The sequence below is a fragment of the Colias philodice genome, chromosome 21 (assembly GCF_061535455.1).
Source record: "Colias philodice isolate Cphi_HAF_F1 chromosome 21, ilColPhil1 Martin Lab GWU primary, whole genome shotgun sequence".
Lineage (NCBI taxonomy): Eukaryota > Metazoa > Arthropoda > Insecta > Lepidoptera > Pieridae > Colias > Colias philodice.
The window spans coordinates 1,367,700-1,392,738 of record NC_143106.1 but is presented as its reverse complement, the minus strand read 5'-3'; the positions used below and the strand labels follow the sequence as shown (position 1 = coordinate 1,392,738).

General features: G+C 34.6%; 1 protein-coding gene and 1 long non-coding RNA gene across 2 annotated transcripts in view; one reads left to right on the top strand and one right to left on the bottom strand.

The window, feature by feature from the left end:
• Smr (nuclear receptor corepressor smrter) overlaps positions 1 to 22,442 on the bottom strand; it is a 140,077-nt gene extending 117,635 nt beyond the window's left edge. The window contains exons 1-2 of the mRNA XM_089708628.1: positions 21,922 to 22,442; positions 18,275 to 18,410 (exon numbers count right to left, since the gene is read on the bottom strand). Coding sequence (XP_089564754.1) covers positions 18,275 to 18,309 — 35 coding nt within the window. The 5' untranslated portion in view covers positions 18,310 to 18,410; positions 21,922 to 22,442. The remainder of the gene's footprint in view (positions 1 to 18,274; positions 18,411 to 21,921) is intronic.
• The window catches only part of LOC149478646 (uncharacterized), a 329,584-nt gene that overhangs the window by 97,612 nt on the left and 206,933 nt on the right, over positions 1 to 25,039 (top strand). The gene's annotated exons all lie outside the window — the stretch shown is intronic.

Here is a 25,039-nt window from a genome sequence, read left to right as displayed (position 1 = left end):
ACGAAGTACAAGTACAACACAAAACAGCTTACGCTTTGTTCGTAACAGCAACACTAGGTAATATTAATCATCAATAACATTTCTACAAAGAAAATACAACTTTAACGATAAAGAAATTAGAAATGTCTAATAGTTGTGATCGTAAACATCGAGCAACAAACTGAGATATAAATTTTTCATAAATTTTTAAATAGACATGTTTACGCTATAACTTTTGAGCAAGATAAATATTTGTTTGCGAAATATGAAAACAGGTCATTAATTAGAAATAGGCAAGTTGATAGCAAGGTATGATAATAATAAAGGTATGGTAATGATGCTCAGATAAAGCGTGAATAATAATAGCGTATGCATTAAAAGTAATCTAAATGAATGGACTAAATATAACGAAAAGCGATCTGTAACCTTGAGGCGTGCCACGTGGGCCGGTCGATACCGCGCGGACGGCAGCCGAGAGCAAGTCTAGGAATGTGGATCAAAAGTCAAAACCTACTTAATATAGACGATGTAAACAGAAATGTACGTTTTGCACGCCTCATAAGCGAAGCGTTGAGGTGGGTACTACTGTCACTTCGCGGAGAACATCTGATTTTTCAAACTTAAAATGTCTTTATGTATCATACATTGCACTTGTAAGATAATACATACACACACATATTAAGAAAAAACACTATTTTTAACATTCATGATATTTTTGATGTCATTTTTGTTATTTAAACTAGCTAAAAAACAGTTTAAAAAAGTTCTGTCTTGGACGTCCGTGTGTCTGTATGTGCGGAGGATTTTCTTGTTAACACGATAGCGACCGAAATACTTTACTAATCGAGTCTTTTTTTTTCTCTTACGCTTGAGTATGCTCAGGAATAGAACCCTTTCATTTTTCAGGGTCTGATTCGATGTGGTTTAATTGTTATTAAATAAACAAAAATAATAATTAATAAATAATTATTAAAAAAAAATTATGAGGCGTGCACTTTTGGATTTTCCAAACTATTTGTGTTTATAATAAATCCGCGCTAATATATTTTCACATGTTACTTGATATTGATTGTTGAAGGGTTTATAAATTAGGTGATCCGTGATGTTGTGAATTAAAATGAGTGTTTAAATTCTACAAATAGATTACTTACACAGTATAAGAAAACATAGAAAGATATAGATTAAGTTTTTGTATAAAGTATCTTCATTTACCCCATCGTCTCTAGTTACATTACACTTTTTCAATTAAACAGATAAGAAGAGATTTAAACAGTAAGGAAAAAGTTAAAAAGACTAAAGAATACCGTATAGAGGTATCGTCAGGCAGTAACTAACGATAATTATAAGCACATTATATCTCCAGTACAGAGTTTTATGATTCTAGTAAAACTTGATTCTCGTAAAATATCGAGTTGATGTGAAATGGAGGAGCGAGGCACTTAGCGTATCAATCAAACTGTCTATAAGAAGAAAATTTTCCACTTAGGTTAACTATTTATAGGGTTTAAACTCGGTTTTAACTTTCTAACTCGGCGTAACTTTTTAAATATGAAGTAAATAATAGTCAAAAACTTGAAAGAAATTGTATGTAGGTCGTAGGACTATTATAAAATATAAATCATTTTTATATTTAACTAGCGGTCCGCCCCGGCTTCGCCCGTGGTACATATTTACGTTTTCTCTACATAAAAACCATCCTCGTACTTCAAGGAATATAATAAAAAAAGAATTATCGAAATCGGTTCAGCCGTTCTCGAGTTATGCGCTTACCAACACATTTTGCGATTCATTTTTATATATATAAGATTTTCAAATAATTCCGATCAATCCCTGTACTATGTAACTTGTAGTTCACTATATATATCAGAACTGTCGATCGTGTTTGGATTCCATCAAATAAATATAGTAATTTACCATCAAACGAACGTGACGTTATTTTATAAATATAAAATTGACCTTCATAATATTATAAAGCATAAACGTTCACACAACAGCATGAAAATTGGATTCGCCACGTAAGTTAATTAGAGTAAGGGCAACATAAACTTTTAATTATATAAAGAAGTTCCCTCAGTCCCCGGAATCACAGACACAATAGAAAATCTATTGTGTCGCGGCCCGATCGGGCCGCTCGGTGGTCAATGGGTTAAGAAAACTCCGTTTGCGAACTGAAATGGGAAATCGGAGTGTTCGTGACCATAAAAGAAAGTGCCGGCAGTAAAAAGGGTGCGATAGCAAGAAATTGAAGTTTCAACTTTGAATTTCCCGAGCTCGAAACTTTTGTGATAGATATCTTGGGATGTGAACCGGAGTTACGTGGTTTTGTGACATATAAATGCGAGTATATATGTATTGTACGAATATTCAACAATTTCTTTGTTTTATATATATACCTAAGTATTACACTCATATTGTTTAAATATATTATAAAATTAGATACAACTAAGTAAATTAATGGAATTATTTTTCATGTATAGAAGGTATGTTTATAGTTTATACTATGGTCCGGGAGCCAGCAGCAGATTTTATGACCAAGTTCCTCTCAAGCGGTAATTAGTAAAATGCATCAAAGTATAGTATTATGAAGCCTCGTGAACGTCAGCTGGAGCTCGGTTGGGGGGAAGAGCGGTTGTAGCCTCCCGTATCAGCTGACGGTTTTTCCACCAAGATACAGCCAGCTGACATATATATTTATCCACAATTACATATAAGCTATCATCAGGTAAATTTTTGTTTGAGAGGAAATAACGGAAAATAAATTTTTCTTTAAATTTAACTTTCATGTTCGAGACACCAGCTGACGTATAATACACCATGTTGTAACCAGCTGACTATTTTTTTTCGTTGAGATATTGGGTTAGCTACAATTTGACAAATTTTTAGCTGAGAGGAAATGAATGAATGAATGTATTTTTTTTCCTATGTGCGTGGGAGGCTACAACCGCTCACCCCCCCAACCGAGCGCCAGCTGACGTTCACGAGGCTTTATAATACTATACTCTCATGCGTCTGACGAATTATCTCTTGAGAGGAAATAGTTAACCAAATTTGCACCTGGCTCCCTAACCACTACTAGACCACTGACGACTGAATACATATTATTAACTAACGCCACACCCCGCACACTCCATACAAAATTATCGTTTTGACAGTCACACTGTAGAGTGTGCAAATGTGTGTGTTAACGCTTTAGGGTTCGCACATTAATTGTGACTAGCGTAAAGAAAATCGCGTTTTTCTGATGAAATACATCCGTAAACAGCACAATATCTAACCATTTTCTACGAAAAACGATATTCGCAAATCCAAAATAATAAAATTACTTTAAGTCAATTTGATTAATGTTGTCAATCTTCGTTGCGTATCGTCCTTGTAGAATGCGGACCATTTATAGCCTGAGCGTGTGGGGTGAGGTAAGTGTTTAATTTTGGCGGGAGGCGGAGAGTATCCGTTCTGTAGCGTTTAGCTACTGTATTATGTATTCTGTGCTAACGTCACGGCCACTCACCCCCTCCCTCTAAAAGTAAACACCTCATCCCGCTGCCCGCACCGCGCACGCCGCACGATCACACGTCAGTTGGCTTGCTCTTACCGCAGGGAAGACACGTGCGAAGTTTACGCTTGACAACATTAATCAAATTGTATACTTATTATTTTTGATTAGTGAAAATCGATTTTCGTTTGTAAAAAAAATAATTGCAAGAAAATGGTTAGATTTTGTGCTGTTTACGGGTGTTTTACAGCAGACAAATATGATGCAAACAGAAGATTTTTTACTTTTCCAAGTGACGAGGCAATGTAAGTCAATTAATATCTCACTTAATTTCTAAGGTACAATATACGTATTAAGCATAGATTTGAACTGTTTATGTAATCTACTTCAATAATTTACATTTGCCAAATATTTTCCAGGTGTTTGCTGTGGCTACGAGTTGTTGGTCGCTGGGATTTGGCAGAAAAACCCATCGCAACACTTTCCAAAAGTTATTATGTGTGCGATCTGCATTTTAAATCTACAGACCTTAATATTAAAAAATTAAAAAGGAGCGCAGTCCCATCATTTAATTTGCCAGATTTGTCTGGAGCAAAAAATCCAGAAAAATCCATCCAAACCGAAGAAAAAGAAACCAACGAAGCTTCCACACAGACAGATTCGAAAATTTCGCGTATTTCACGTGCTGAAAAAAGTACCCAAACAAACAAAAAACATTTACTTAGCAAAAACTCTCGAAAAATGAAGTTCCAAAAAGACTTACGAAAACAATGCAAAAAGCGGAAAGTTTTTGAAAATCAGTTGGAGTGTGTAACTTCTGGTCAAAATGACGACTCGTAAAACTTGTGCAACTAAAAAATATTTAGTAATTATGTAACCTTTATGTAACATACTAAACTTACTAGATTTGCAACGCAAACTAAAACGAAAGATTTCGTTTTGTCAACAATACGTAAATACTAAATACGATTTAATAAAAGATCTTTCAAGGATAAGTCATATCGACATAAATATTTTAGTGTGAGTAATTTATAGTTATCCTGTATTATAAGTATAATTATAATATATTATGGTTTGAAAATAAATACATTTTTTATTTCAATTGTGTGGTTTACTAAACTATTAATAAAATTGATTAAAAAATAAATAAATTCACAATTACAATTCATTCATTGACTTTTTCGTGTCCTGTTCATTTTAAATATTTTGTCTGCTCAGAAATTATTTCTTAAAATACTTTTCATAGGGATTGATTTAAGAATACAGGTGAATTTTCGGTAAAAATTATTGAAACTGTCTGTCAAAACCTCAGAGTATATATTAGTAAACTATAGAGGGCGGGTGTCACATCTTTCAGTTGTGCCCAAGTTGTGCCAATCGTAAGCAGACATAGTATAAAACAAAGTCGCTTTCTCTGTCCCTTTGTATGCTTAAATCTTTAAAACTACGCAACGGATTTGGATGCGGTTTTTTTTTAATAGATAGAGTGATTCAAGAGGAAGGTTTAAGTATATAATTTGTTGGGTTTTAGACAAAGCGGGCGAAGCCGCGGGCGGTAAGCTAGTTATGAATAATTTGTAACGTATGGATTGCTCTAATACTTGAGGAATGTTACTAGGTATGCCAAATCCCTTGAAATTGTGTCTCAGTAAAGCCTGTATGTATACAAATACACTAGTTTTTGTAGTCGAAAATACCAAGTAGTTTTGATTTTATAGGCATTCAAAGTTTGGAAAAATATCGAGTCCCGCTAATAGTCACGTGACCGCTTGTGACGTCACGTCACAAGTTACAACACGATTGAGGTGTTGGCGGTGTGCTTACAATGGGTGCGAATGAAAACTAAACCGATAATTTAAATAAAATTTTATTAAAAAAAAGAAATGTATATATTTACAGTTATTCTGACATAGATTCTGTTTCATCATCCGTTTCGCCATCGGAACTGGAGTCGGAGTCGTTCTGCAAATATATTATGAAAGGTTCAATAATATCATCGAATCTACTATCACGATCCCAGTAAGTATTTTCAATTTTTTGGACATGATCATCACAACTCTGCCATTTTTCTGCAGTGAACTCCGAAAACAATTTGGTCAATATGCTTATTTTTTCATCTAGTGAAGAATTAATATGGTTTTGAGCTATGTTGTTTTTAATATCAGCCCAAACCAACTCAATGGGATTTAAATCGGGATAGTACGGCGGTAAACGGAGAACAGTATGGCCATGGGCTTTCAGCAGTTCGTCAATTCTGTACACAGGTTCTTTTTTTGTATCCTTGATAAGAAGTTGCAGCTGAGCTTTACTCATAGTTTCTGAAAATTCAACGTTGTGGCGCCGTAACCAGTCCTGCATTTCAGTTTTAAGGCTTGCTATGGTTGGCTTCTTCTCAACCTGAACGCTGTGGTGTGACGCGTTATCCATTACCACAACAGAATTCGGCAGCAATTTATCTTTTAATTTTTCTTCCAACCACTTGTAAAAAGTAGACCCGTTCATATCTCCGTGATGTTCACCGGTCTTAGCACATGATTTAAATATCGTTAATGCACCATCAACCAAGCCATTTGGACACCCAGCATGAAGAATTACCAATCGCCGTCTTTTTCCAATATCAGCGTGAATTCCAGAATTTCCAGGTTCAGACGATGATTTCCAACATTTACTCACATGAGTGTCGTTAATATAAGTTTCACCGAGAAAATATATGTTGCGGTTTTGCATTCTGAAACTTCGGATTTGGGTAAGGTATTTTTTCCGCCACACTGTAATATTAGGCTGCTCTATAAGGAGATGTCTCTTTGATTTACATTTTTTAAAACTGTAACCCATTGTGCGTAAAAGCTTTCTAAAATATTCTCGTCCACAATCCAATATGCCATCTTTTCTCAAACTCGATAGTAATTTACGGATACTTGGAACTTGTTTTTCGAATTCGTAAAACTGATGAATTTTTCTTCTGATAACTCCTAAATCAAAATTATCAACAACATATTTTTTCTTTATAAACTTTGGTTTTTTTGGAGGATTAAATTTTAATCGGCCCAAATTTTCAGTTGATGAATTACCCGCTTTTACTATATTTCTTACGGTTTTTTCGCAATATCCTGTAGCATCCGCCACAATTTTAGCAATATTTGCATCACTTTTAAATTCAAAACTTTCTTTGTCTGCTTTTCTTTTCTTAAAATACTCGGCTACCTTAAAAATTATATTCTTCACATCACGAGATAACAGCCGACCCATTTTGCAATATTGATCTCTTGTGCTCACAGTTGTGCACACAGAGTCAGCTACAATTAACACTACCTACCGCCGTAAGCATTGGCGGCCGACTGGCTCTCGCTCTACAGTCTACTCTCCCCCGCCTCGCCGCGCACATACCTCAGGCGCGGTACAGCGGTTGCGGTCAAGCTATAATTTAGCTATTTCTTATGAATTCAGTTTAAAATTATATAGTAGTAGGCAAAAATATACGATATTTGATACCAAGTCTTGGGATATCTTCTAAAAATATTGCAATTTAGCATGAGGTGTATAATGTATATTTGAGTATTATAATTACATATTACATATAAATTAATTTATGTAATAAATACTAAACAACAATACGTAATAATTATTATTATTATTCGAACATAAGGTTGTAACCTTATGTTACATGTGATTTCGATAATTCTTTTTTTATTATATTCCTTGAAGTACGAGGATGGTTTTTATGTAGAGAAAACGTAAATATGTACCACGGGCGAAGCCAGGGCGGACCGCTAGTAAATAATAGAACTAGGTACAACTACGCAAAGCTCATATTGATCGTTTGAGATAAAATAGTGTTGAATGTTGATTCAGTTGTAGTATTTATTATCATTGAGATTTTCACTATCTTTAAATATTTATGAGATACACAAATGTTTGTTATTTTTACTGTATACATATATAAATTATAAGTACTTAAATATAAAATAAATCAAATTGTTTGTTTATTGACTCTTTATTAAATTAATGTATGAGATAATATACCTATGAGAAGCCTATGAGTAGGTGTATTATCTAGGTCCTACAACAAAGGAACAATTACAAAAGTACTTATGTGGTACTAAGATTTTAGAATAGTTGATTTTATTTATAATGAATTAATGACTACCCATAATAAGAGAAACTTAGTAAATTCTTCTTCTTATATATAAAAATGAATCGCAAAATGTGTTGGTAAGCGCATAACTCGAGAACGGCTGAACCGATTTCGATAATTCTTTTTTTATTATATTCCTTGAAGTACGAGGATGGTTTTTATGTAGAGAAAACGTAAATATGTACCACGGGCGAAGCCGGGGCGGACCGCTAGTTTATCTTATATATAAAAATGAATCGCAAAATGTGTTGGTAAGCGCATAACTCGAGAACGGCTGAACCGATTTCGATAATTCTTTTTTTATTATATTCCTCGAAGTACGAGGATGGTTCTTATGGAGAGAAAACGTAAACATGTACCACGGGCGAAGCCGGGGCGGACCGCTTGTTTATATATAAAAATGAATCGCAAAATGTGTTTGTAAGCGCATAACTCGAGAACGGCTGAACCGATTTCGATAATTCTTTTTTTATTATATTCCTTGAAGTACGAGGATGGTTTTTATGTAGAGAAAACGTAAATATGTACCACGGGCGAAGCCAGGGCGGACCGCTAGTAAATAATAGAACTAGGTACAACTACGCAAAGCTCATATTGATCGTTTGAGATAAAATAGTGTTGAATGTTGATTCAGTTGTAGTATTTATTATCATTGAGATTTTCACTATCTTTAAATATTTATGAGATACACAAATGTTTGTTATTTTTATACCTACTTATTACTGATAAAGTAAAAACATATAAGCAATATTCCCTTACATAACCCACGTTACTTTATTAAAAAATCCTAGGCAATGTAAAAATATTTTCTATAGTATATAGTCAAACGTAAAGCCAGCCTCAGGCGGCCTTATAAATAATAGGATGGTGCGTGCGGTGCGGCAACCTCGCGCAGCGGACCGGCAACGCGCGGATCGATACAGGTTATCATTCGAGCTGAGAAAAGTTGTTTATGAAACGTACAAGCGAACACTAAATATAGGGTCGGAGGTGGCTCAATTAAGTTGTGAATGCTTTCGTGTGATGTTTATAGAGGTTACACGATTACATCATCGTCGTAGATAAGCCAATCGATTTTTTATTAGGAATTAACTATTTACTTGTACACAAACTTGAGTTATTGTGATATAGAATTTGTACTTCTTGGAACAGATTATTTAGTTTCCTCATGCATTGTTTACTACAAAGATAATTTCCAGAATGGCATTAAATTATTCATTTGTTTTCTAATTATGTGTAACTTCATGCTTCAAAGCACTGTACCAAAATATAAATAAGTAAATGATCTTTGTTATCTCATAATTTTAAATCACTACATAGTATAAAACAAAGTCGCTTTCCCTGTCCCTATGTCCCTTTGTACGCTTAAATCTTTGAAACTACGCAACGGATTTTAATGCGGTTTTTTTTAATAGATAGAGTGATTCAAGAGGAAGGTTTATATGTATAATAACATCCATTAAATAGTGGAGAAGTACTGTTATTTTTGAGGTTTCTAATGTGATGTCGTAAAAATTACATTTTTTCCGCTTACATTGCAAACGCAGGCTGAACCCTACGAGTTTTATCAAAATAAAAGTCCGCGATGGTATATGTCTATCTCTTATGGATAACCCACAATAACTTTTTTTGTCATTTACTTTTTACGACAAATAATGGCTAATTTTCGATGCGATTTTAACCAATACAGCATTAATCCTTAACCAATTAAACACCTTGAATACATTGTTCATTTAATATAGATCTATATGGCCCTTTACACCGTATGATATAAGTGAATATTTTCGAAGATATTACAGATTTAAAAATTGCGGGACGTAGCGTTTGCGGCGGTACCGGCCGCCAGCGGGCGCCCGGCTATCTATTTTATACCCATGCGAAGCCGGAGCGGGCCGCTTTGTTTTTATATATACAACGTTCACAGTTTTTCTGTAGTGTATTTAGTATCAGCATTGCACCCGTGCGAAGCCGGGGCGGGTCGCTAGTAAGTAATAAATTCATGGTAATAACGCAAAGGTGTGTTTACTAGTTTGTTATTTAGGGGCGATTTTAGCATAATTAATTAATGAATACTTAGGAAAATGACGTAATCTACTATTTAAATCACACAAAGCAGCATTCTAAAGCTAATAGTTTTTTTAAACTACTAGACGAACACATCTAACAAAATAACATTGGCAATAATACTTCCTTAGTTCTAGATGAAATAACATCGCAATAGTTCACCTGCCGGTATTGTACGCGAACAGGTAAAAACTATCAAGGTGAGGGTTACATACAATAGAGGAAAAAGGGATAATAACAGTTACTTTATCAAAAAAAGGTCCATACTTCACAGAATTCACCACACATTACAGTAAAACGCAAAAACGGCTAAAGATCGCATATTCTACATCGTAACCGCCAATTAAATGGCAAATCAGAATTACGGGAACCCGTTTCGCCATATTTAATTGGCTAAATACCGTTATTGAGGCTTAACGAAGACACGTTTCGGCCAATTTCGATACGCCCGTTATTGGTGAATAACGTCCAATGCATTCTAGTACTTTCTTTTAGAAGGTGTGCGTTATACCTACCTACAGCTGTACAATACTACGCCTATGTGATACAATACCAAAACTTCACCAATCACCTTTTTCACAATAATATTATATGTATTATAACTTATAACTTTATAAGTAACTTTAACAGTATTCTAATACATAATATAACCGGTTTAATTTTATACAATATTGTTGTTCTTGTTAAACATTGTATTGTACCTATGTCCTTGATTGTGTATAGACATACGATTAAACTATTGACTAAATATAATTTATAGTTATTTAAATTATTATTTGAATAAGAATTTATTGTAATTGTTACCTTAATCCTACAACATGTGCGCTTTTTTATGTTAATTATTTACATGTAATAATGTGACAAAAACAATAGCATGATTATTTCGTACCTTTTTTAAATAACAAAAACACCCACATAATTTAATAAACCTCTAAATTACCTATTTATATTGTGTCAAGTATTTGTATGAAATAACTGAAATTTTAATATAAGTAAAGTTAATGTCGTAGTTTCGTAACTTTGGTACCTATAAAATCGCTAACAATGCATACTTATTGTTAGTCATAATGATTACGAAATGGAACATGCACTTAATAAATAAAAACAATAAAACAAAAAGTAATTCATAATTTCTATGCAAAGTTCGAATTTTAAAAAGCACTTAAATAAAAACCTCATCAGTACGAAAGCAATATGTTATTTTGAACAAATTCGAACGAAAAAAAAAGTTAGCGCCACTCGTTGCTTCCATTCGCATTTCGCACCGCAAACAAGTCAAGAGTAAAGACGGTGCGGCAACCGCGCGCCGTGTACGTGAGGGCAGAGCGGCAACGTCGCGCGCCGTCTCGCGTGATACAGTTTCGTGATCAGCTGTATCGCGACTCACGGCTAGCTATACGTATGTAGGTTGCTTAATGCTTGATATATTTAGTTCGTTCCCTTTGTTATACAATTGATGTGTAGGCGTGAATACAATCATTACGTAACTGGCGATTGGACTTGCCTCGTTATCAAGTTCGTGGGTTTAAACTTCCTAAACCTTAATGCGTTTTACTCATTATTTGTATTATTACGTGTCCCAGCAAGCGTGTCATAGTTTTTATGGAGCTTGCAATTACGATGTAAAATTGCTTTTTTTCATGTCACTATCATTTGTACGTAAGCGAGGGGCTCTGTAGGAAAAAAACGTTTTAATGGAATGATAATACCGGGCACTGCATGGAATTTGCTAATAATCCATCATTCGGAATCACGAATTATTAGCGTCAGATTTTTTAGAAGGATTAAGCGTGATCAATTCAATACACACGGATTTACCAGAATACAAAGGTATACCTAACTGTATAAACTACAAATATTTCGATGGAACTAATCCAATTAGATTTCTAGAAGTTGTAGAAGCAAACATCGACAGCTGTAATAACGCAAAAATCACTCAAATTTACATGTCGAATATGAAATGTTGCATTTTAAATAACAACCGAAAATTTCCAGCTCAAGGCATAAAATTCCTATATCAATTCCCTACCCATTGAACGCTATCTACAATAGCATCGTCATCTACCATTGAAAAGCGCAATGGACAGATCAATAATTGTCACCATCTTTGATTAAGCCATTGAAATGATGTTTCCCATAGCAACCACAATTAGTGCATCAGTTATTCTGGAGACAATCGATTTACTGAACCGCGGTCTAATTCCAGAATACTTTGACCCGTCTAGACCGGTTATAACTGGATCACACTGGTTAAAATTCTACTTTGTAACGAAATGATAGCAGCTATTACTGGTGGTTTAAATTATTGTTATTATTAGTGGTTCTGACCTGTTTCTTTTCAATGCTCTTATTTAACAGAGGTAGGATAAATTTTTGTTTGCAAGTGATTAACTTAAAATGGAAAATTAGATAGTCTTTAGGTGGTGGTATCTCACCAGCTAACCGTTACCGTAGCCGTCTTTAGATGGTGGAGATAACTCCTATAAATGACGTATCAGTTAACCGCGACTTATTTTAATAATGGTTTTGCCTTAATTCTACTCATAGGTAACACAAAACGGATGAGAGAACATCTAGTTTCTACTAGAATGACACGCTTACCTATTCAGAATAAAAAAAAATTGTATAAACAACAAATAAACAACGTTTAACTTTTACAACCAGCCCCCCCTATGCAAGTGGCTTTCTGTTAGCGTAGCGTTCAATAGAATAGACTACGAATGTATGAGATTGACGTAGGCTGTAGATACGTTTATCAGTTATCTACAGCTTACGTTAATCTCATACATTCGTAGTCTATTCTATTGAACGCTACGCTAACAGAAAGCCACTTGATTAGGGGGGCTGTAACGCATTCATATAAAATCTAGAAATAGCAGGCCCTCTGCAATCTATTTTTGCAGTCAACAGATCACGGCAGGAATCTGGGAATAGGCATACGTCTGAGAGCACTAAATTACCTAGTTTATGTCTGCTGTATGCAATTTGTTTGTCTCCAAGGTCAGTGTTTTATTACTAGAATGTACAAGATGGGGCAGGTGCGTTTGAAAGGAGGTTATAAAATATTTTTTCTTTCATTTGTTATAAGGCAGCTTGTGAACACATAGCCGAGTCCTGAACCAGAAATCCGATTCATATCAGTTGGTTTAGAGGCGATATCGTAGCCATTGTCAAACATTGTCGTAAATATAATTCATGTTAAATAATTATAACTATGTAATTATTTCTATAACTGAATAATCATTATTTTTAGTTGTGCAGTCGACTAATACAAACGAAAATTGAAGCCCCATGGGCCATGCCCCATGTCACATTACAGGGTTTAGCAGAAAACTCATCCATAAAATTCCTATAAATATGTATTATTAATAGGTTATTTGTAATCATATCACATACATGATACAAGTGAAGCCCCGGTGTCCATTTTACAGTTTATTGAGGTAAAAACGTTTCCTTGTATTACCTTCATAATATACGAAATGAATACCAAGTTACGATTATAGGTTTTTAATCAATAGGGTATTTTTTAGAAGCCACTGATTTGGAATTCTACACCACGCAAAGTTTTACATAATGTAGGATAATGAAAAAAAAAACAGTAAATATTATATGACAATGATTTTCTGCTTTTCACGTAGTTTTCAATCCTAGGGGAGTCTTTTTCCCGTATTATAAATGGTGGGAGTTCGGGTTGTTCTTAATTCTTAAACAAACAAATTCTTAATTCTTAAACGAATAAAAACATGTAATGAAACTAGTTACTATTTACTAAATTGGGCAGGTAATTAATAATCCGACAAAATATCAATTATATTGACCAGTTAATTGTGACCGAATTCAATATAAAAGGAATTGTTTATTTCGGCCACTTTTTAATTGGTAAGCAAACCTTGATAGGCGAGCCTTGTATGGCATAGCTGTTACGTAATCGGTTTTTGTATGAAAATGGGACCTTTCCTTTTAATATTCGACCTTTTAGGGTATAAATTATAATCCTTCTAATATTATAAAGAGAAAGTTTGAGAGGATTGAAATTTGTGCCCATTTACGCTAGAAAAGGTGTACTAGGTGATGTTACATAAGCTATATACATACATTCATCAGCGACCACTCGAGCGAAGCTGCGGGGCGAAACTAGATTATAATATTCCAGGATATTTATTACACATAATAATTATTAATATGTAGTTCCTAACTAAACTTGCTGCTTGCAAACTAGTTAGTTCTATACAAACGAGTTTTGTTAAACTAATATTTTTTCATGATATGCTGCATAATCTTGAAAATAGCTTTACTTCATATCTTTTATCTTAATTTTTTGTCAACCCGAGTCGAGCAATAAAAATAATTATGACCTGCGTTGTATTGAACCGGCATCGCGTGAGGTTGCCGAGGGAAATACTTCGGTTGAAATTATACAATCATCATGATAGCATAATTATTATTTCAGGTTATTATTACGGATTTATAAGTTTTCAACACAATGACCACAACAATCGCATTATTTAATAAAAAGTCTGCGGCTTTCTTTTGCTATGTTTCTTCAAATTTTGGCCAGGAACCAAAAAAATATCCCATTTCTTAATTTTTAACACTTTCAAAAGTATTAAACAAAACACGAATTACACTATTCTAAACAAAGTCATTATCTGTATCAAACGCAATACTACGACACGGTTCTAAACCTAAATCGATTATCATCATCAGCCAGGTGGTCAATGCACCTGCCCTGCAAGGGTGTTTGAAGGAGACCAGATACCCCTCGTTTCTGAACATTTGATTCGACACACATATGCTATACGTCTCCCTGTACCTGTACGATAATGTTTTAAAGCATTACTTCCAGTGTGGAAAGACGACAAATCTATTTAAATAATACTACTGCTACAAGACATCATGGTGATCCCCCTGTGCTGACGTCGCATCCTGCGTTTATCCAGAAGACGGTCTGGGTCAATTTCATCTAAAATCTGTTGACATTTTGCTCAATTTATTTTATAATTACTAACTTATTTAATTTTAGATGAATTTATTTATGTGATGATATAATTTTCGAAATTTGTTTTGGACGTGCTTTATTTGTAATTAGATACCTAGACACATTTTGTTTTTTGTTTTGCTGTATGTACTTATTTGTTATTGATTTTTTTTAATAGTTTTAATTGCATGTAAATTTTTAATTTATTTTTGATTTTATTTAATTTGTCTCTGATTTTTTTCGTGTCATGTAACTGTAAATGGAAGACACAGGCTCCTGAAAAACAGTTCTTACTATCTTAGGAGCCTGGGTCGCTCTTATTTGTAAAATGTTTTAAGTGGAATAAATGATTTATTTATTTATTTATTTATTTTGGGTGATAGTAGATTTAGCCTGCAGTTAATCACGTATTACCGGATGAAAGTAGCCCATTTTGTCATTACAGGGCAAAATTTGGCACCTACCATATCTTCCAAATTTATTTAGACGTTGAAATGCAACGAAACGAAATCTAACTTTGTAAGTGAAGATGCGTGGTTCGTTAACAAAGTTTCAAGTTTAAAATATGAAATGAGAAGTTAAAGTATATAAAACCACGTTCTACTTGTGGGGCATGTACCAGATCATGTTTCACTGATCGATTTCATTACAAGTAGATGATCAGGCATAATACAATGTATGCATACATATATTTTTCATTAATTCCTATCAAATCGAAATCGAAATAAATTCTTAGTGAGCAATAGACCATAATGGCAATTAATATGTACACTGGACGAATAATATGATCAAAGTTAGAGTCGTAATTGGCCAGAACAATCTAATCACAACTGCCCACGCTCCTCAGCCAGCTTTGTATATATTATTGGTTACCGCAATCAGTTCTCATGGAAATTTAATTAAGATAAACAATTTAATATGTCACGTTTCGGTGCGCGAGGTGTTGTGACGAGGCTGGTGACGCGTGGCCCAAAGTGGGCCAGGCTTGTTGAGCTGATATCTTCTTGGATTGTAATTTAAACTCGATTTAAATTACAATTTAGTTTTCTGAGCATGGAAATATTTGGAAAGGAAACGGCATATCGTCAAAATCTTTGAGGAGTGTCAGTACGGGTTGTTTTTTGTATTTCGAATAAGTAACAAATTGATAATTAATAAATAACTTATTGGACGCACAAATATAGGTCAATTTAGCAACTATTTACTGAAATTTTATGGAGTCTGTCAATCGAACAGGTCCATTAGTGCCGTCAGTAGAGGACTAGAGGTATAAGTTAGGTTGACGACCTTATTAGACTATCATTAAGCCTTATTACTGTGACCTACCTAAAATTCTTAGAAGTTCGTATTGATCATATTATAATGGCCTCTATATTATATTGATGATATTTTTGCTCTAGCCTTTTAATATTTACACATACAATTAATAATTCATTTTATTTAAGCGAAGTCAATTGACCGAGCGAACGTGTATGAAAAAAAATGTGAGCCGTCATGGGACGCCTGGCAGATGTGAAACATCGTTCGGTTTACAAGTGAGCCTATAGATGTGTATAGCGTGGCGACCCGTCGCCATGGCAAGCGTCGCCACGTCAACAATTCGGTTTACAAGTGAGCCTATAGATGTTTCACATCAAAAAATGTTATTCATAATTTCACAGCTCCTGTATTTCAAAACCTTCTGGACATAGCAGTTACTGATGATGTTGCATAATCCCGTCCCTAACAACCACGAATAATTAGAGGTTATCGAATGTCACTATAACAACAAAACAGCGAGACTATTGTGCCATAAAAGGATTATTTACGAAAGATAAAAGGAGCGACGACCGCTCGTTTGTACAACTTATTGGAACGTAGCAAGGTCACGCAGCACGGCGTGACTTCATCAGGGTTATTTGTTAATGAGTGACACGCTCGCGTGGCATATGGTGACTCAGGTAAGGTAGAAAGGTAATATGAAATGTCTAAGTCAATGATGTGATTTATTGTAAAATAGCTTTTCGCCTGCGGCTTCGCCCGCTGTGTCTAAAACTATACATATAAACCTTTCTCTTCAATCACTCTATTAAAAAATCACGCATTAAAATCTATTGCGTATTAATATATATTTAAAGATTTGTATAAGGATGTTGGGATACAGACAGAGAAAGCGACTTTGTTTTATATTATGTCATTATGATAATGATAACAGTTACCTAAAAAATTGCATGTCACTTTTTACGAATTGGTGGAAACTTTTTGAGGTGAGAAAAACGATGATATTTGTAAAGTTATTAGCATAGGAATGAGATGTATCTGAATGCTAGAGCTGTGAAAGTACAGACGTAGATAAGATGTTCTTGCATTAAACTTTAGTAAGATCCGATCTAGAATAGACTGTTGAGTCTTTCTTGTTTGTTTGGAAACGTGGAATACATGTTGAAAGACGTGTCTATAAAGTTTTTAGATCCAAAATAAAATTAGCTCACAGCAATTCACGTAGGTTTGAATTCATAGGAATTCATGGTCGTCTCAACGTAATGATAATAATAAAGAAATACATAATATATTACACAGATAAATCGCCAGCTACCCACGCGACGCCGGCGCACCTATTTTATTATTAAATACTATGAGGTCATAATGTTTGTACATAGGCAAATCTTTGCACTTGCCAGTTTGTCCAAGTAAAAAAAACGTTTTCATCAGAGAATATTGAGTGGAAAAGTGGAGTAAATAATCTATTTAAAACAATAGTTTAGTAAGTATTCAGTATAAATACTCTCATGTATCTTGCCTAAAGACGCCATAAAACAGTCTAAGGCCCGTCGCTCATGGAGCTACTCAAAAATGACTGAACTAATCAGTAATTACGATTACAAACCAGTTACAAATTGTATCTCGCATACAACGCTACTCAAGTTATAAGGTTTCAGTCACTTGTCAATGTTTGCTCGTTCATTTTTATCATAAAAAACAAAGAAACTCGGGAAACCAGTAGCGTGGAGACCGACACGACGCGTCGCGCGTGATTTGTTGCTAACGCGTTACTCACCAGTTAGTAACTAGTCGCGTCGTGTGCGAATCTCCATAGAACATGTATGGGCTGTGACGCTCAGGCAACTCGTTAGTAATTTGAGTTTGTGACTAGTTCTTTTTGAGTAGCTCCATGAGCGAAGGGCCTAAGCGATTCAGTCATTACTGAGGACTGACTGGCGACAAACGTCACGTCTGAGTTACTAATAATAAATACACTACTATATTACCTTGACAATAGCTTCATTAAGTACATTTCCAAATGTACTAGATAATTGACCACAAATCCTACCATTTAATTCTATCCTTGAGTTGCGATTCTATCGTATTGTACAGACTAGCCATAATTCCTACCATTCCACCGTCCTATAGACTTAATTTGACATTGACCGCCTCCTTGGTCCAGTGATTAACGCGTGAGCGTAGAACCGACTACCGAGTGGATCTTAGGTTCGATTCCTGGTGAAGAAAATGTCTATCAAGTTCCCCTTGTTCCTAAAGAAAAAATCGATCATTGAAACAGATGTATGCATATTGCATAATGCATCTGTCCTACACTAGGGGACTTCTCGCTTAACATGCAAGTCTGCAGCTACTACCATATTACCTGTGCATCGGCTGTGTCCGTGAATATTGCGCCATGACACCGCCGCCGGCATGGCTAGCGGGCGCGCATACCGCCGCTAGCTAGCCATCCTCACACACACACTCACAACACTGCACCGTAACACACTGCACGCAACCTGCAACAAAGGGGGATATTAATGTGATGTCTTTGAAATTGACAATTGAAAGAATATCTGAAAATCCAGATGGTCCAACGACCAAAATGTCATGACTAGTGGTAGTATGTAAGCCCATTAGTAGAAATTTCAATAGTGACAACCACCTAATTGAACTGTTACCTTTAGCTTTGCCCAGTACTAGCAATGCGATTTCTAATTTGAATAATACTCTGTTCATGCGTTTTTAAAAGTAGGCTTTTCATCTGTTTGATCTCTTTTTAGATGTGGATGACTTTTATATTTCTTATTTCGATAGAGATATACACTAATATTTTGTAGCTCTTGAGCAGTAAAAATAAACTACATAACTATAAACAGTTACAGTTTGTAGTTGTCCTACATCCCGATGAATCTTCTATCAATATTATTATGTTTTGTAAATTCCCAAATCCCAAGTGCTACTAATTACATCCCTCTACTGTATTGTCAATTAAGAAACAATACCTCTCGGGATTACTAACGAGGTCAAAGTCCAAAGCACTATTCTATACTTTATTTCTAACCCATAAAACAATTATTATAACCATTCAGCTAATACGTTCCCAAGAATCAGGCTATGTGACGTCACTTGACACGTATAATTAAAAAAAAACCGCGTCACCTTTAATACTGTTTATATCCAGCTAATACTTTAATTGGATAACAACTTAGTACATTGCGGAGGAAGCCACAAACAAATGTGTTTCTGAATCACTACGTATAGTATTTTTCTAATGACACGATCTATTTTTGACTTTAAGCTAATTTTACTTCCAATTAGTTCTAGACTTGTTGCTAATACTAGTCGCTGGCTGCAGCGTTGCTTGCGATCAGATGATACCTTCAACCCTTGTACAAGAAGGTATGCCGTATGCTATGTGTAGGTATTTGTGTTTCTTTGTGTAGCATTACATTTTCTATACATATGCATCGGTTTGCATGCGTTCTCGAAACTTGTTTTTGGTTTTGTGAATGTTCTATCTGATTGAAAGGATTGCAAGGAATACAACAATTTGGGTCAGCATTTCACTATCCTTTTGTTACGAAAAAAATGCAATTTATTAGTTTTATTCTTAATTTATTTATCTTAAAAAAAGGACCAGGGAACAATTTTTCTTGTGAAGATAAGCAGTAAGCTGTAAATACCTACCCCAAACCACCCTCATGTAGCAACAACGTAAAAGATAACGCATCTCCCTTTTCTTATAGCACAGTGTATCTTTTAGTATCACTAGCCTCTTGTCCCGGCTTTACTCGCGAGGATCCAGTAATCCAGTATAACAAAATATAGCCTCCTAATGTTATAATAGCAAAATTTTTTAAATCGATCGACTAGTTTCTACTTTCTACAACCAAAATCATCTTCCTTATAATATTTTCTATTAGTTTAAACAATATGTCTATGTATAAATTTATAAAGAATAGAAATTATAAAGCATTTGAATGCCATAAAACCAAAAATATAAATTCAATATGTCTATGTATTAATTAAAATTATAAAAAAATTTATTATTATGAACATTATTTTTATATAAGTAGCAGTATTTGCATGATACCAAAAATACGCGACACGGACGAAGTCGGAGCGCAGTGCTAGTATCCACTATCCAGTACAACAAAAATAGCTTCTAAGCTTTATTTACACCAACACACACATTAAATTTATCACAGTAAATAATTGAAAGCATTACTCGGATTTTTGTTGATATTCTGTTCGTTTGGAACAACGCCAATGTGGGATGAATAATACGTATTGTGCTCGTCATACCTATGTACCAAGTTACGTATTTTTAGGGTTCCGTACCTCAAAAGGAAAAAACGGAACCCTTACAGGATCACTTTGTTGTCCGTCTGTCCGTCCGTCCGTCTGTCAAGACCCTTTTTCTCAGGAACGCGTGGAGGTATGAAGCTGAAATTTATATCAATTACTCAGGTCTACTGTCCCTTGAAGCTGTGAAAAAATCAAACTTCTAAGCCAACGCAATCAAAAGATACAGCCGTTTATGCCGCAAATTTTCGACACTTGCAAGGGAATCAAAACCTACAGGGTGCTTCCCGTGAACTCAGAATCTTGAAATTTGGTACGAAGCAACGTCTTATAGCATAGATAAAGGAAAAATTACGAAAACCATAAATTGTACTTTGTAAACCTTGCAGGTTTGTACGGAACCCTCGGTGCGCGAGTCCGACTCGCACTTGGCCGGATTTTTTTTTTTAAGATCTTTTAGTACCTATTGGAAATATAAAAAATATGAATAGGTAATAGTTGGAGGTGTTTAAAATGAAAACGGCTGGACCAAGTGGGATAATTATTGCAATTCTAAATGAGATGTAAAATCAAAAGTCGAAAAAAACATCCTAAATCTTGTTTTTATTGGACATTTATTTTATTTTTCATGATAGATCTTTACTGACTGATAAGATTATCTATACATCCACGAACTAAGTGATAAGTAAAATTAATGAACATATAGGTAGGTATTTTTTTATATATAAGTTGTTTCATATGTATAAGTAGGTGTATACCTAACTATGTTTCTTAGGTTATAAAAGAACTTGATTAAATAGGTATTTTGTTTTTTTACACAGATTTTTTGTAATAAATTTGTAAACAGGAAGTGACGCAACAATTATGACGAATCTATTTGAAAGACAAGAAAAATATGTACGATTTTATTAATCTTTCTCAACTTGATTACAATATGTGCGTACTCTACTGCGGAATTTGATAATAGCGATTAAGTTAGGTATTTTTTGAAATTCGAATTTTGTACATAAAATACCCAAATAATTAATGACTTTACGTCATTATTGCAAATGTTTAAAGTTAATTAATGATTAAATTAACATTTCTCTAGGTATTAAGATAATAATTATTAATTAGGTACCTATAATCTCCATTTTTGTAATTAAACATTATTCGGAGATTTGCTATGATAACATGCCTTGTATTTTTTTATATATTTATTCGAGTTGAGTTTGGTGTTTCGTCTTACTTGATGTTTATAATAATTCATACATCAATAATTAGGTATTTTATAAAGTTTTCAGCAGAAATCTGAAGATTCACGACAAATAGCTGGTGAATATGTTATAACTTGATTTATGTTAGTGAGAGGCGGCTGTAGCCTTGTAGGCCCATTCTGTGAGCGGACCAGCTTGCCCGTTCACCAGAAACACATCTCATTGGTGTCGATTGCAGTTATTTTAGCCACCAAAGAGCATCGGGACAAAAATAACGCGTACACTTCTTGATTAGTTTATCGTCTTACATAACTTTGCACGTGCAGCCAACAGTCAAACTGACCACGAAATCTATTCTATCGTAGCTGATTCGAGACAACTGACATCATTTTACGCAGTTACCTACTCTGCTACTATGACGAAACACCAAAAGTACATCGACTTGCTAACGCACTTTTATTCACGTATATAACTTTTAGACACATTTCTCCTACTTTCCCTAACGTTATAAGCTTATCGCACTTACCTTTAAACCTAAAACGGACGCAGAATCTTCCAACGGGACTTAGTCACGATTCTCACACGCGCGGATGCTATATTATCACTTTTTAATACACATATATTGATAAATAACAGATTTTGAAACACCACTTTCTTAGATTACCACGTGTTACACGTTACTTGATACGTTTCGGGATTTACAAAGTCCATTGAACTGTTTCCGATGAAATTTACGTCTAGCGAAATTATAAGTACGGAGTGGCAACGGTGTATAGTTTGTTTCGCGGTTCGGCCGCCAGGCGGCGCGCCGGTCGGAGGGGGGCGGAGCCGAGAGGGACGCGGGCGCGCAAGCGAGACAGATAGATTGGTATTTGGTATGTTACGCCACGTTGTACGAAATGTTTTATCACGGTGTACTTATGGGATTTCTATGTGAAAACAATTGTTCAGATGGCAAGGACTGAGGACCGGGAGACCTGCGACACTTGAATGTGTGTCATCGATGAACGCCGCAACCGTCGAGTTGGGAAAGCGCGAAAGGCGTTCGACGGGTCGAGCGGCGGAGAATGGAGACCGCTCGAGCTCTTGTCTCGAGAATCCCAAGTCGCCAGGCCTGCACGTGGTCGGTAGTGATTGTATTGATAAAATGTGTTTTACCTAAGCTTAAATTGTAGACACGTTTTGGAAATGTAATTTACATAACTTGCATGTAATTTTGTAAACGATACAGAAAGATTGAGGTTATATTTTCAGCATTATTAATTATTCATGTTGTTAAAACATGAATGATTTAAGTATTATATTTTACAGAATAGGTACATATTTAAATAATTTAATTTGCCAAGAAACTACAAGTGATAACTGCGTTAAAAACAACCGACTTCAAACTTGCACTTGCAACATTTACAAAAAAATACAGACAAAAATGCTCATAAAATAAAAACTGCTAGGCCTATCCGGATAAAATTTTTATGGGACCAATTCGACACCATCCCGCATCGAACAAAAAAAGAATCCCGTTTCTCAATAAATAAATAATAAATAAATAAATGATAATAAATAAAGCTGATACTCTAGTTTTACATCTAGGAATAAAGTTGTACGCCTGACTAAAAAGTAACAGTTACAACCACGAAACAAAGCACTGTCAGCTGTCTTTACTCTTAACATTTATTATGATAACATTTTTGTTAGGTACTTATGATATTGATTATATTTAATTTAAAATGGGGTTTTATTATTATCTCGTGTCCCTTTATTGGGGTATGGGCATTTGAGTATATATTCTATAGTATGGGGCAGAATGCAGATGCATTATTCATACATCTGTTTCACTGATCGATATTCTTTGAGGACAGCATTTTGCTTTCTGTCAGAACGAGACATTTTTTTTCTTCGTGTCCACCGGGAACCGAACCCAGGACCTCTCAGTTCTACCACGTTCTACGCTCTGTACCAAAGAGGCGGCGACAATTATTAGATAATGACTAGCGGTCCGCCCCGGCTTCGCCCGTTGTACATATGAAAAATAGATGTTGGCCGATTCTCAGACTAACCCGATATGCACAGAAAATTTCATGAGAATCGGTCCACCCGTTTCGGAGGAGTATGCAGACTAACATTGTGACACGAGAATTTTATATATAAGATTATTGATTATTTAATATACCTATAATAATATAACAAGATTTCCATCCGCGGCATCAGCCGAATTTTCAAAGAAAAACCCGCATAGTTCCCGTTCCTGTGGGATTTCCGGGATAAGAAGTTTGTGAGGTTGGATAGACGGATGGTTAGATGGATGTTCGTTATTCTTTCAAATACTAGGTACTGAAGTCTGAACCGATTACAATGAAATTTGGTATCAAGGTAGCTGAAGACCCAGAAAAGACATAGGCGGTTAGAATTAACACAGATAATTAATATAATGGCTATATTTATTTCCTTTAATAAATAGGTATGTTATAAGTAGTACATGGGCTATAGGCATTTATTACGAGTAACGCGACGGACCCTTTAATTCAGTGGTCATCTCTGCTGAAAGTAATAGAGGTATTTTAAGCTTCAGTTTGGCACATACATATAGGTAGGTACTTAATTAATATACTTACCTAATTGTTATTAAGTAAAATGAACGAGTGAAATGTGCGTTTGCCCCACTCCCCAAAAAATAAATACATAGGTGGAGAGGAGAAATCTCTTTTATGTAAAATCATAAATAATAATTTGAATAATGAGCATAAAAAATAAATAATTTGGAAAATCCAAAAGTGCACGCCTCATAATTTTTTTTTAATAAATATTTATTAATTATTATTTTTGTTTATTTAATAACAATTAAACCACATCGAATCAGACCCTGAAAAATGAAAGGGTTCTATTCCTGAGCATACTCAAGCGTAAGAGAAAAAAAAAGACTCGATTAGTAAAGTATTTCGGTCGCTATCGTGTTAACAAGAAAAAGGATCCGCACATACAGACACACGGACGTCCAAGACAGAACTTTTTTAAACTGTTTTTTAACTAGTTTAAATAACAAAAATGACATCAAAAATATCATGAACGTTAAAAATAGTGTTTTTTCTTAATATGTGTGTGTATGTATTATCTTACAAGTGCAATGTATGATACATAAAGACATTTTAAGTTTGAAAAATCAGATGTTTTGCGCGAAGTGACAGTAGTACCCACCTCAACGCTTCGCTTATGAGGCGTGCAAAATTATGAAAATAAAAAGCAAATTGGACGACTAGGTACATGAAATTAGAACTCAAAGATAAAACATGAAAATATTGTGAAGCTATATTTTAAAATAGCTTATTTATAATATATTTTTCAGAGGTTGTCTGGTAACTTAGGCGTCCTTCAGAATTCTCGTAATAAACAAAATTATAATGCGAAATTTGAATATTTCCAACAATCTTTGGTTACTAATTTATTTTCTGGTGAATTTAAATAAAGTAATTTAATTTAGCTTTAGTTTATTTAATCTAACTATAGGTACCTACGGTACATTATCAATGAAAAGTGTACCATTTTAATAAAAAATTCCATCCTAACACCACGTAAGTACCAATAAGTTAATTTATTTAGTCTTTGTGCTGCATACATAGTACATATATGTTTAGTATTATAATCCATAC